The 14,642-nt window shown below is 42.4% G+C and overlaps 1 protein-coding gene across 4 annotated transcripts in view; it reads left to right on the forward strand.

Moving 5' to 3' along the window:
- Positions 1-12,612, forward strand: part of LOC118224396 (neuronal PAS domain-containing protein 2-like) — a 43,347-nt gene extending 30,735 nt beyond the window's left edge. For 2 of the 4 annotated variants that reach the window (XM_035411900.1, XM_035411899.1), the window contains 12 exons: positions 879-985; positions 1,790-1,937; positions 2,108-2,192; positions 2,657-2,777; positions 2,978-3,081; positions 3,388-3,519; positions 4,476-4,610; positions 5,157-5,336; positions 6,222-6,394; positions 6,841-6,933; positions 7,320-7,488; positions 7,687-12,612. In XM_035411900.1, coding sequence (XP_035267791.1) covers positions 879-985; positions 1,790-1,937; positions 2,108-2,192; positions 2,657-2,777; positions 2,978-3,081; positions 3,388-3,519; positions 4,476-4,610; positions 5,157-5,336; positions 6,222-6,394; positions 6,841-6,933; positions 7,320-7,488; positions 7,687-7,887 — 1,648 coding nt within the window. In that variant the 3' untranslated portion in view covers positions 7,888-12,612. The remainder of the gene's footprint in view (positions 1-878; positions 986-1,789; positions 1,938-2,107; positions 2,193-2,656; positions 2,778-2,977; positions 3,082-3,387; positions 3,520-4,475; positions 4,611-5,156; positions 5,337-6,221; positions 6,395-6,840; positions 6,934-7,319; positions 7,489-7,686) is intronic. The other 2 variants (XR_004764632.1, XM_035411901.1) reach the window with 2 other exon arrangements.
- Positions 12,613-14,642: the final 2,030 nt, after the last annotated feature.

Raw genomic sequence — 14,642 nt, forward strand, 5'->3', positions numbered from 1 at the left:
AAGTCTAGAGGCTCAATGTAAAATTGGTGTTGAAGTGAAGTCATGCTTTTTTGTCTTAATCTATTTTTAATTTGGATTATCTATAAGGATGAGCACAACCAAAACAAGCACTTTTATGTACAATGTGGTACCGTTTTTCTCTTGTCATGCTACTTATTACTAATTCATGCTACCTCTGGTTGCCTTAAGATCACACTACCCTGGGCTGTCGTTAACTCACTGAGATGGGGTTAATCATACTGCTTCAAGCACTTTTAGTCAGGCCAGCTTTTACACAATATTTGAGCTTGTTTCAGGGACAGCTGAACTCGTGATTGGTAAGAAACCTAAAAACAAAAAAAATTCTTGAAGCTTTTGCTTGGGCTCCGATTTTAAGGGGCCGTGCCAATTTGTGTCCATTGTGCGCCGTACACCATATGGCTGAGGGAACTGCGATGGGTGGGAAAGTTCTGGAATGTCTTTGCGGCGCACAGGAAGGCCATCTGCCGACTCCGTTCTCGGTGGCCCCACGCACAGTTCGGCGGGCCGCGGAATCAGTATGTCACATTTCACGACTCCGCCGCTGCTTAATAATGAACGTGAATCAGGAAATAGAAGTCGTCGTCATCAGTATCGCCGGGAATAGAACCAACGGTTCATTAATCATCTTCACAATGCCTTTTCTTTTTATATATCCGTCGAAAGAGGACTTTTATAGTTCGGTCTTCTTCTTCCTGAACAGAAGTTCAGGAACTCATTCTAAAGCGTGAGGTTTTGTTCCCGTTCAGGTGGATTTATATGTATTTTTGAAAAAGATTAAAAGCATATATTGACCCAGTGGTATTCCCTCTCTTGCTTGCTCTCTCTCTTACTCTCTCTCCCACCTTCTCTCTTTACAGGGCATCACCTATAATAGGCTACTTGCCCTTTGAAGTTCTGGGAACGTCTGGTTATGATTACTACCATGTGGATGACCTGGAACTTATTGCGGAGTGTCATAAACAGCGTGAGTTGGGCCCTTGCTCTGTTTACACAGCCACTGCCAAAAAGAGCCTTTTTTCAGAGGGCGTCAGTGAAGATCTTTGAAATAATCATGAAACATCATCACCACAGGTGCATAAGGACATAATCAAAACAATATTTCTAGACAAGAAGAAAAACTTTCAGCACACAACTAATCAAAGGCTACTGCTTTTTGCTTTTTTCCCTTTTACTGTAACCCACTTTGCACTGTCACACCTACAATATCTGTACAATAAACAAGCATATATGCTCTACACATGCACCATTTCCTTCCTTTTTGGGTTCAGCCGTTTAAAAGGTCTTTAATTTTTGGTGATGGGCAAGTTATTTTGTTATTAAATAAGTAAACAACAAAATATGACATTTTGTGCTTCATAAGAGAATTAGCATTTTCAATCAGTTAAAAAAATGTATCAATCAATGTATATTTAATGATTTTTACAATTTTTATATTAGTCATAAAATGCTTCACAGCAGAACCTGGCCTAGAACATCCACAAAAGCAAGCCTAGGAAAGCAGTGGCAAGGAAATTCTTCCACAGAAAGAATTTAGTAAAAGGAACCAGTCTCAGAATGGGGAGCCCCTTCTCCTCTAGCCAATTCAGGCTGTGGATCCATACTGACTAACAGTGCCAGGTTAATTATTCAAGCCAGGACTGATTGCATGTAGGCAGCCTGAGGTGGCAGTTCAGGGATGCAGGACCTACAGAAGACTCAGTTTAGTGGTGTTTGAAATGCTGTTTCCTGTGAATCATGTCTTTTTTTCTCTTCCTGGTTTCCTCTTCAGTAATGCAGTTTGGGAAGGGGAAATCCTGCTATTACCGCTTCCTGACCAAGGGCCAACAGTGGATCTGGCTGCAGACTCATTACTACATCACCTACCACCAGTGGAACTCCAAGCCTGAGTTCATCGTGTGCACGCACACTGTTGTCAGGTAGAGCCTGGAAGCGCCCCCTGTTGAGGCTGTCGTGCTTATCTCTGCATGCATTTGTGTGTGTGTGTGTGTGCGTGTGTGTGTGTGTGTCTTGGTGTGTCAAGTCTGGCTGGCAGGGCAGGAAACTGTCAGTGTGTGTGAGAGATGTTAACAGCGCGCTCTCCCTGCAGCTATGCGGAGGTGCGGGCGGAGCAACGGAGGGAGCTGGGTATGATGGAGACTTCATCTGAACTTGCCCCCTCCTCCTCCATCAAGGTATGCACCTGAGCTCCTGGCGGAGGTGCTGAATGAGGGGGAGGTGGTGTCTGAGAAGGGGGTAGCACCTTATAAATCACAGATCACCCATCACACACCACACTGGCCACATTACACAACACACTTGCCACATTGCAGGCATAACCAGCCCCATTACACACCACACCGGCCCCATCACAGGCTGATGTACACGGCTTCAGGCTCACTTTAATTCTGTTTTCCTCCTTCACTGTTTGTTTTCATTTGTTGCTTAGCACCTGTTGTTTGCATTTTGTTGTGTCCTGAGGGCATAGAAGCTGTGTTATTTGATTATTTTATTTTCTGGTTCTTCTTCATGGTCACTGCATTGGCACCAATGAAGCACAATATTGTGCTGCGATCTGTAGTGTTTTCTGATTTTGTCCACTGTCATGTGACGCACTGAACCGTGGGTTCCTTTTGTCTGTGGTGCTGTGTTTTTATAGAGCCATGACGTGTACCTCGACATCCGTCCTGAGACGACCCAGGAAAGGGTGGGCAGGGCTTGTTCAGTCTCCTCCCACAGCTCCCGAAAGTCTTCTCACACTGCCATGTCTGATTCGGCATGTAAGTTATCACTGCGACTCCAGGGAATAGGCTATTGCATAATAAATAAATCTACGAATGGCAAAATTTAAATGGCAGATCAAAAGGAGAGAAACGGGATTCCTTTCATCCTCAGTAACTCTGCTCTTTGATTGGTTCCTTTCTGTTTGGCTCTTCTTTGATTGGCTCTCATCTCTAACTTGCTCCTCTCTGCGCTCCAGCAAATTCCTCCATCCGGTACGCAGAGACCAGTACCCCTTCACGCCAGTCCATCGCCGTGGCAACAAACAAGGCCCTGCCCAGACCCCAACCCAACAGCTCCAAGGTGAGTTGATGTTGCACAGCCTATAGGAAGAGTTTAACCATGATGAAGTGTGTGTGTTGTGTGTGCGTGTGCATGTGTGCGTGTGTTTGCGCTGCCATGGAGTGTGTAAAGGAAAAACAGTTTGAGAAAGACAGACAGAGAGAAAGAGAAGACTTTAGAGGTAGGAGAGACAAGGTTCAAATGGAGATGGTGAGAGAGATGGAAAGTGCGCAAGGTGGGCAGGGAGAGACAGAGTTGGAGAGAGGCAGAGATGTGTTAGATCCAGCTCTGAGTGTTGCATCTGAATTTCCCTTCTTCTCCTTTGAGACTTTACTACAGAGTCCGACCTCAAGCAGCCTGCACCCCACGCCCAGCACCCCCTTGTCCCCCCCCTGCAGTGGCCTTCATCCCCAACCCAGCACCCCCCTGTCGCCCCCCTGCAGCCAGCACTCTCCCATGGTGAGTTATTTTATTGTACAAACCCAGTGGTTGCAGGTTCAAATCCCAGAAATGGAGGCTATGATTATGAGCTTCTTTTTTGCACCTCTATGGTGAAAGGTCATTTTTCTACAAATGAAAACCAGATTTAAGGCACATGTAAAAATTTCACATATATGTACATGCCCCCAGTGATGTTGAGATTATGTTTTTCATTTGATAATGAATCTTTGACAGTTGAATACAAATCATTTCACATGTCATGGATATTACATACCAGCGATTCTGGAACAATTATAATAGTAACAGACATAAGTATTATGAACATAAATATAGAATCAGAAACATTGTGTAAAGGCACTTAGGAAATTATGGAAGGCATAATACTGTAAATCTTTTTTTAAATGAATGCCAAAATCCTCAGGATTGCATTTGTCATTTTCTTAACTGTAGAGAGACTAGTAAAGACCAGACCTATAATTATGATTGTCCTTCATCCTTGGCCCATTCTCTATCACGGAGAACTCCTTCACCCATAAAAGTTTTCAGGGTCCATCATGTGTAACATTATCGTTCGACAGACACTGTGAAGGAATCCGTTTGTACTGTGTTTGCGCTGAGGCTATTAAAGGTGAAATGCTAAACAGGTGTGACGGCTGTGCCCTCCCTGGTATATGAACCTGCAGCCCCCGTTCTCCAGTCTGCGTCCCTGTCAGCTGCATGTCATCAGCGGACTCTGAACATGGGCCTGCAGGGGCCCAATGTCATTGGCCTTGCCAAGTGTAGGGCACCCACAGGGTACCTGCTGCAGCCTGTGAGATACACATCTGATCAATGTTGGCTCAAGCATTCATGTGTGCGAGCGTGTGTGTGATGTGTACTACAAATGTACTACAAAACGTGTGGGTTGTGTACTACAAAAATGGACACCAGTCCTTTCCCACGATGCCTCACGCTGCCGCATCCTTTTTCTCCAGTTGCAGCAGTCGCCGCTGGGGGTGATGCACCAGCTGAAAGAGGAGTTGGAGGAGAGAACGCGAGTCTTGCAGGACGACATCAAGACCCAGCAGCAGGGCCTGCATCACATTAAGGAACAGCTGCAGCTCCTGCAGGTACACAGGGCAGCGGTGCGGCACGGTGGCTAAGAAGCTGTGTTTCTGACTTCAAGAGTTGCAGGTTCAGATCCGCTGTGGGGTGCTGTCACTGTGGCGTGGGGAAGGGGCTTTGTCCAAAAGCAGGGGCTGAAGAAAGAGAGGAGGCTGGCAAGGGGGGGGGGTCCTGATTCAAGAGTTGAGGTGGTTATGTACACCGAGCAGGAAGGAATGAGCTCTGATCCTTATGCTTGCTCTATGAAAGCAGTGGCCTCTGCTGCCCTCTTGTGTTAGGACTGCGTATTACACCGCGCTCCCTCCTGTTCCATGTAGCTCTTCCCATTTTAATACAGTCTTTGAGTCCTGCCCATGCATTGTCCAGGAGCCGATAGCACATATGCATCGGTCACAGCTGTGACTTTGTGTGTGTGTATGTGTGTGTGAGCGGGTGCCTGCGTGTTCATTGCAGATTCTGATACACAGAGTTTGCATGTGTGTGTGTGTGTGTGTGTGTGTGTGTATATTGCAGATGCTGATGCACTGACTTTGTGTATATGTATATTGCAGATGTTGTTACAGAAGCCCCAGGATGTGAGCCCAGTGCACCAGGCCCAGGCAGTACACTCAGGCCCTGGCAGGTCCCAGCAGGGGGTCAGCCCCTCCAAGCAGTCTGCCCTGGGGCAGGAGCACCTGTGCAGCCCCCCCGGCTCCTCCTCGGCCCTCTCTCTCAGCACAAACTCCACTCAGGTAATCCTGATCTGGGATGTCCTGTTCCCACAGTGCTGTGTGCTGTCCCCTGTGGCAGTCAGGCATTCTGTAACTCACCATGGGCTGGAGTGACATCTGTTCGAGTTGCTTTAACTCTTTGAAGTGTAAAATCGCAAATATGTGATTAGAATGTCTGAACAGAACATCCTAATGCTGATGTAACACTCGCTACTGCTAATAGAAAACAATGGAGTTCTAGAACAGTGGCTACACTGAACGCTTTGAATTTTGAAACGGTGTTCCAACTCTTCAAAGGGTCAACCTAAGATTTCAGTTATGATGGAAGGTAACCAATCACAGAGGATCACTCAAACCACAAGATTTAGTTCTATTTCTTGACTTGATGTCCCAACAAACATAAAGCAACATTTTTCTGCAAGCTCTTTGTGTTTTCTGTTGAACCACTGTAAAAAAAAAAAAAAAATTAATGGAAGACAAGAAACTGTTTAGCTGTTGGCAATGAACGCTAATTAAATACAGAAATGACTGCAAACTCCAGGGTGTCATTAATGAAAAGATATAACTGGGCAGAAACAGCTGGAGGGTAAGATCAATAACTTTAGCATTGGCCGGTAGTGTATAGCACCATATGGCAAATGCTGACGTGCAGTACGATTCCTACATTTTAAAATACTTGGCCACGTGTCATGATTTATTCCTTGTAAAATGCTGTGTTTGTACTTCAGAGTTCATGTGCTGTGTTTGTGATGTGCAGTGCGTGTGTATGTACGTGTGTGCACTTGCTCTTGTGCATGTGTGTGTGCATGCATGTGTGTCTGTTTGTGTGTGTGTGTATGTATTTTTGTGTATTTATTTCTGCGTGCGTGTAACAAGGACACACAATTGTGCCTCTCCTGTCTCCAGGTGCAGAGGTCAGTGGGGAGTGTCCAGATGCAGGTGTCCGGCCTACCGATGCAGACCCACACCAGTATAGCCACGCCCCTCTACAGCAACCCCGCCCCCTTCCCCTCACACTGTCCTGCTGCTCCAGACCTCAGCCAAAGACACCCCGATTTCAGCCCCGAGGGGCAGCTACGGTAAGGCTGACCCTAACCCTAATTGACTGCTTGCCCAGGCCAGAGGGATGCTGGAGTATTCTTGCTACCTCCGGGTATCAAGCTCTGCATCTCTGTAAATGGAGGCTAGGCTGCAGTTGGATTCTTGGATTCACTTCAGTTAATTTATCTCAGCCTAATGAAAGAAGTGTCTTTCTTGATGTCTGAATGTTAGGCCTGCCTGGTCCTGCTGAATAAACTTGTTTTGGTGTGAAGGTGTGACTTTCAATAACAAAAAATGTCCTTATTTGTAAATGAGGTCTAAATTGGCCTTGAAGGTCTTTGAAAAGTCCTCAAGCTGCTCATTTGAAATACTGTTGGAACCCTGCCAATGGTACATGCTTATTAGCCCTTCTCCCAGAGCTCATGTGTAAAAACATGACCTAAAGGTAACCGGCAGGTGTTGCTCATCTGTCTCCCCCGGGCAGAATGCTGCTCAACCAGCCAATCCAGTCCCTGATGCCAGACAGCACCATGAGCTCACCGGCCTCGCAGTACAACACGGTGCTTCAGCCAACCAAGTGAGTGCGTCTTCATCGTCGCGCGCATCTTCTTCATCCTCCCCGTGGGTGGATCAAGCGAGGCCTTGAGGAGCCAGGGGGTTACTATGGTTACCATGAGACTATGAGTGCTTTGATTGTATTGGCATAGCATAAGCGTGTAACATAACTGCGCAGTACAATATAGTATAATAAAATAATGCATCAAACAATCAGAAGGCCAAGGATGAGCAAGAATAGCTGTTTGCAGCATTAAAGCATAATTAAAAAACGGTAGTTAGACCAATATCTTGTGTAAATAGAAAAGGCATATCCTGCGTAAATGCCATTTAGGACATGTATCATGGCGCACGTATGGAATAACTTCCCCATCTTTCTCCGTGTTTGCCTGTCTCTCGTTGTTCCAGATACACCGTGGAGCCGCAGACGATGACGGCGTCTCTCCCACAGCTCAGCTGCAGCGCCCTGATCGTTCCCCCCTTCATGATCTCCCACAACGGCTTCTTCACCCCCCAGCCACAGTCCACCCACGCCCCCCAGCAGCCCATACAGCTGCAGCAGCAGCACTACTTTCAGGTACTGTAAACCAACACACGCACGCACGCACATGCACACATGCGCATGCACACACAGCTGTACTTGCATACATATGTATGAACTCATAAATATACTTTAATGTAGATTTAGTCTCTCATAGACACACACGTGTGCGCGCGGACACACACACACACACACACACGCTGCCTGGTCTGATCTGTTTTCTCTGCACAACAGATGCAGGCTCCAGGGATGCAGACCCAGGCTCTCTTCCACACAGCTCAAGTACCACAGCAAAGCACCATGGGATACATTCAGCCACAACAACAGCAGCAGCAGCAGCAGCAGCAGCAGCAGCAGCAACAACAACAACCGCAGCCACACCGGCATACGCTAAACCAGACTGGCAACCTTTCAAGTATGCAGCTCCCACGATAGCGCCCCCCTCAGGGACCAGATTGCGACTGCACTGCCCCCGGAGGGGTGCAAAGGGATGCCTGGTTGAGCCGGTCCCTAGAACGATGCTTGCGTTCACCGTGGCAACCGCCCCTCACAAACAGTTTCAGAACCCATCAGGAGTGGCCTTACTTTGAATAAGGTACATTCTGTCTCCGCGTCGTTTTATTGATACTATTATAATTCTAGTTTTCTTTAAAACAGGTGCATTTTTTGTACTCTGTGTTTGTTTTTTGTGTCATATGGCAGCAGGAAATGGGGGAGGGGTGGAGCTCTAACTTGGGGAGCCAGTGTTGATGTGTGGAGCTGTTTTCCTGAGGTCAAAAAAAAAAAAAACATCGTGCTTTTTGTAAACAACCAGACTAGATCACCGTGACACCCAGTGTTCCATAAACACAGTATTAAAAAAAAAAAACATAAAACATTACAAGCACAAATAATCACACTTTTTGCTTTGGTCTGCTTAAAGTAGACAGGAGCAGCATCCAATACAATAGCCAGAACGCACTTTAAACACACTAATTAATACACGCTACATAAAATACACGGTCAGTTCAGTCGTTACGTCTACTTGTGTAAAAATGTTGGTCTGTAAGATCGAGGGGAAAGCGTCTGAGATGGTTCTGATCAAATAAACCATTGCTGGAATCAGCGTCTCATTTCTCCATGCAACTCTCCTCATGGTCCTGATTAAGAACATTTTCTTTGAAAATGGGGCCTGTTTTATTATTTTTAAAAGTCATCGTTAGAAAGAAAGATGAAAAATATGCCATGAATGGAAATCCATACTTCAAGACTCTTGAAGTTCTTACTGCTGTGCTGCACAGCCAGGAGTGTGGCAGCTTGCTTCGATATTCACATTTTACTGTGAAATAATAGTCTTTTTTTAATTCATTTTTATTTTGGGTCTGCTGTGCGCTACGGTTACAGTGCAGAAGGGGTGCAAAGGCTAACATTGGCTTGTAAATGGCTGCTTGGAGATCAGACTAGAGGCTATGCAACAGAATTGCGGTCAATTCCATTTTGAGTCTATTTCAGTTCCATTTCAATTTCAGAAATGAACTAATTCATCAGTTGAGAAAATCCTGAAATAACTTTGTGGCCATTTTTGAATTCACAAAATGAATTTCAGTTAATTTCCTGAATTGACTGAATTGAAATGTAATTGGCCCAGGCGAGTCTGGCTTCAAGGCTTTTCAGGTTTTCAAACTGGTGTTATTTTGTCTGGGTCAGTGCACCCTCTGCTGTTTGGGATCTTTTCATGGAAAAGCAGTAGATTGTGCTCCATTTATTGTGTGCACCTTCACTGGAGAAAAAGGTTCTCAGGCTATGTGTAGTCCCATGAAGTTTCATTGCAAGCCCATGCGCAGCATGCAGGCCTTATGCAGTCCTTGTTCACTGTCTGGAGACAGGTTTACAGTGTTGGCTGAGGCAATGGTGGAAGGTATTCCAATATGTACCCTTGTGTTGTGTTACGACATAAATATATGAAACATATTTAGAAATGATCTTAATCGATCTTTAAAAGTAATATAACATCAATATGGTTGATGAATATCAATTTTAGAAGCATCAGGAATGTTACATGGCTGGTTCTGTTTTATGTATCTCTCTCTGTCTCTCTCTCTTTCTCTCTCTCTCTCTAACAGACTCACACAATACAAATTGCTTTTCATCCAACAGGTCTGTTTATGTTTTCTGCATATCATTACATTGCAACCTTCCATGATAATTAGATTTTTTTTTAAAAATTGATTTCTAATGGTAAATATTAATTTTATAGCATGTATGTGCGTGCGTTTCCTGTGTCTGCATTTGCCTCGTTTTGTTTCTCAAAATGATTTCCATACGCGGCAGAACATTCCTCGTTAAGGTTCTCACTTCGTTGACATGTTTTCAGCATGTTAGGCTTTTAATTTATGTGGATTGTGTTTATAACTCAAGAGTGGAGGCTGATTCACGAATGGTAATTAAATTTAGTTACAAATTTATCAATTTCATTGGATTTTAAATTAGCCAAAACGAAGTTTGAGTCATAAATAGTAATTCAGTTGAGTCATGAATGGCTTTAAACTCTCATGCGTGCACACGTGTGCCCATGTTTCCTCCTGCCTGGCTGTCTGTGATTGGCCCTCACCGACCCAGTGATTCATCCTGTCCAACACACTCCGTCTCCTAGCAGCTGAATAAAAAAACTCTCTCTGTCCAGGGAAAAGATTTTGAAAGATATATATCTAAAGAATGTTTTAACTTCTGATTTGAAAAAGGATGTATTAAGACAGGTTTTAATGTATAAAAGAAAGACAGAATTATTTAATAGCCTACAATATGTACTGTGTAAATGGGATTTAAATATTTTTGTACAGAAATATCTGGAACATTCCTTTGACCCTGTTTGTGTGTGCGCGCGTGCGTGTGCGTGTGTGTTTGCGTGTATTTGTGTGTGTTTGTATTTGGGTGTGTTTGTATGCATATGAGATGTATCAAAGGCAACCTTATACAATTTCTTGGTTTCTCGTAAATGTATATACACATAAAAACATAAAATAACTTGACATATAGTAGGCCCCTGCCAATATCACCTCACTGATTATACTCTTCAAGAATGGACGGCCTTTATTCTGGTCTCCATACATTAAAAACACATGATCTTTAACTTCTTGCAACACAGTGTATTAATTTAGCTAAAATTAGAAACTTTATATTTTTATACTTTCCCCCATCAATATATTCAACCCTAAGCAACCCTAAATATTTAGTTTGCTTTTAATGTGCCTCTGTTGTGTGACCATGAATAATCTATTTTGATTTTGTAATTTTGATTTGTAAATCACTTTTGATATCCAAAGAGGTCAAATACAAGAGAATGATAGTCACTTTGTACTAGTTCCGTAAATTTTCCATAGAAGCAATTGTGTGTAAAACTGAATTTTAAAAAGAAACACAGACATAGTCACAGATCAAAGAGGAAGAAAGAGCATATTGAGTTTAGAATCTGCACATTAATCATTTATAATTTTATTGTTAGTACAATGTTCAACAGAAAGCTAGCCTAATAAGACAGTTTAACTAGTCTATGACACAACACACCATAAAATTGGAAGCCTTGTTAAAGGGTGCATTTGTTTGAGTGATGTGTGTGCTTTAGCGATTTGCTGATACTTTTAGTGATGCACTACTTTAGCAATGTGCTGCTTCATGCCCCTAATTCCTCCTAATTTGAGTTAATAGTAAACTTTGAGCCAAGGTCTCTACAACTGACTAGTTGGTGCATCAACAGACCGGACAGCATTTTACAGGTGACAAGATTGTTTAAAACAGGCCACTCAGGCTATGTAGGCTATTCACTTACAGACTAGAGAGTATACAGCACTGTATCAGGCCTGGACTTGAAACCCGAGTGTCTGTGTCTCCATTATATGACCTGGAAGTATGTTCCATTTCCCTGAAAATAAATACTTCCTGATAGCAGTGCAAAATCTAATTTCCACCTATGCTCTCTTATTCAGCTGTCAAACTCAACCTTAAGTGTCTTTTGTTATCCACTTTATTAGTACCTTTTTAAACTGTATAAACCTCAATCAAATACTGAAGCTATATGCTACTTGAAGGAATTATGAAATATGTGAGAGTTATCAAGCCTTTTGGTTGTCAGTGTGACCTCTGCTTGAGCAATGAAACCGGGAGTGGTCAAAACTATGTTTCTGCTTGTTTTCTGAAGAAATAATGTGATGGAAACGTTTCTCGTAATATCTCCACTATGTGAAGCAGGGTTGCTTCAGTAAGGTACCATCCTCTTGTGCTGCAGTCAAATAATTTGTCAGTTCACAGCTTTTCATTTTAATTTGACAGCATGACAGAGCTGATTTAATCTTGCCACGGAATGCTTTTTTAGTGCAATTATTATTGTGATTTTACATCTAATTTCAGCACATATTTCCTTGGTCTCGTAAAAAAAAAAAAAAAAAAAAAAACTTTGAGCAAAAAATTTTAAAGTAACATCTTCAACAAGGAAACAAGGAATCTTTTTTTGTTTGCACTCACCAGGTGGGTGGATTATAAATTTACTGCATGCTGCGTTGCGTCTAACAGCACAGCAGTTAGGCCACGCCTCCACGTTATCTTTCCACTGGAGGTTATTACTGTAGGTTTTGGCATTTGACTTTATTTATTTCTTTAGGCGTTGCATTGAAGATGGGGGAAGGTTAAGAAAAAAAATTACTAATGTAAAATAAGATTATTTAAAAAAAATAATTAAGCTTGGTGCAAGACAACAAAATGAGGCAGAATTTTGCATTTAAATTTAAAAATGAAAGAAATGTAGATATTGTATCATAAAATGTACAAAGAATATTTAGTACAGTGGTTTATTTTATATTACGTCAGACTATAATGCATTTCTAAATGTTCTATGATTTAAAAGTAAAACAAATGTATTTTGTAACAGAAAAAATTATTGAAGTGTCTTAATGGGGAGAGGTGTATTTTTTTCAGTGTTGCACAAAGTAAATAACTGGCATCGTACAGCTTGTTTACCACTTACAGGTACTGTCAGGATAAGCTTTAACATATTGTTTAAAAAAATTAAAAATGAAAGGTTTACATTCTTCAACATTTTGGTTATTAACTCTGTGACAGTGGTATTTTTTTTTTTCTTTTTTTAAACCTGGAAAATGTAATATCATTGAAATAAACATTTCGAGACAGGTGGTGTTGTTGTGATTTTACTCTTGAGTTAGGTTTTCAGGTTTTTTTTATTGATCTGGTGAATTCCACAGCCCCTCCATGCCCGCCAACAGTGAGTGATTTTAATGATTAACATCCACAGTCCAGATGCAGCATCATTCAAACATCAATGCATTTACTTTCCTCAGCTTTAAGTAAAGAAATTAACAGAAGGCTTTTCCCCGCCTCGTCTTGTAAATATTTGCACATTTTTTTGGCTTTGCTTTCAATTTCATGTGTGGCAAACAGTAAAAAAAAAAAAAAATAAATAATAATAATAAACCTTGCCTAAATTGTATGAGCATGCATTGCAGTTAGATTGAGAGGAGCTCTTTAGTGTCTCAGTTATATTAGAATATTCGATCTGTAGCCAGAATCTAATGTACCTTGCTAACCAAATCTAGTTCTGTGGATTGCTCTTATTTTTCAGAACAAAACTTGTTTTTCATTGTATTATGTTTAACTACCATCTAGTGGTTCAAAGATGACAACGCAGAAAATAGGATTGTTCGGATGGTACCGTGCCAGAATAGATCACGGATTCAGTAAAAAAAAAAAGTCAATCTCTTTCCTCTGAAAGATTCATGGCCCATATTTGTTTTTTAAAGTTAGGTTTTCAGGTAAGATTAGCCGGAAGGAGAAGAAAAGAAGACGGACCAGAAAAAAAACTTTGAGCATAAAAGTGCGTACGGTGAGATTTTATGTGGTCTCTAGGTAACAACTATTCAGCAATCAACCGACTGGTGGTGTTAGATAAAAGTGCCATAAACACTTGGGGGAAATGTGCTGACTCATTATGCATCAACACGCTCCATTGCAAACAGTGCCATTAAAGGAATGCAGGCGGCCTATCCTGTGTTAATAACACAGTCTCTACCTTGTTTTCTTCCCAAAAGGAAGGGCGGTGCAGTGTAAATGTATGGTGCATTAATAGGTATGCAGGTAAAAGATTAGTGCTGTCTACCCGACTGAACCTAATGCCCCCTCCCTGCTGAGCTTGGGTTAACACCACTGCCGCAGCCGTGTAAATCAGAAACCTACAACCACGGTGTGTTTTTTTCCCCACCTTTTTTTGCATGACAACAGCCATGGCCAGCATACTGACCAGAACATACTGTACAGTAAACTCAGTGGCCTGCTCACTGACGTGGAATTAGGCAAATGCAGGAGGAAAACTTTCACGCTCGCTGCGTGATATTTGCGTTTAATCTCGTGGCGGATAAAGTTTCGACCCGTTGCTCTTTGTGCTCTGGTTAAACAAAAATATCGCTTCATCTTTGGAGTATAGGTAAACGTAAGAGTATATGAGTTCCCATTCTGGACTTTCTAGTGTGACATTTAAACTGTGCCTTATTGCAAGACACTTTGGAGTGCGTATGTATTTGTTTTGAGATAAATACACCCAGTAGGTACTTCCACTGGTGTTCATGTAACCTTGTATGTTAGGATCACTCAATGTAAGCTTGTCCGAAATGAAAAAGTAGAGTTGGGGGATGCCATCTTAGTTTAGTAATGAAGATGAAATGCTGTGGTCAGGCAACTGCGGGCATGTGTGGTCAGAACAGTACTGTGGCATACAGAGATTACCGGTGTCTGGAACTATGAGGCCACTATTCTATAAGTCAATCAGCTCACGCTTAGTTAATGGAAGTTAAAACACGGTCTCAGGTGTCATTCCAGGATATTTCATGAATGCTTTATTGGGTTCAGATCTGGAGAAGGAGGAGGCAATGGTGCACTTCAGGTGTAATTATGGCAAACAATGACTATTGTCTCTCTTTCCTGAAAGACTTTGATTACATATGTTTCTATTGTTGGGTTAAGGAAAGAATCCACCTCAGCCTTACAACAGAGGCAATCCAGTCAGGAAAACACCTCACACTGGGTGATCTAAAAATAGGGGTCTTTTAAAAATACGGGTCAGACAGAATATGCTGACAGAGTATGCTGTCAGTGCACTAAAAAAGCATTATTTACAGCATTTAACATATCCTTCCAGAGAGTCAGTGCAC

This window comes from Anguilla anguilla, chromosome 3 (genome assembly GCF_013347855.1).
Source record: "Anguilla anguilla isolate fAngAng1 chromosome 3, fAngAng1.pri, whole genome shotgun sequence".
NCBI classification, from domain to species: domain Eukaryota; kingdom Metazoa; phylum Chordata; class Actinopteri; order Anguilliformes; family Anguillidae; genus Anguilla; species Anguilla anguilla.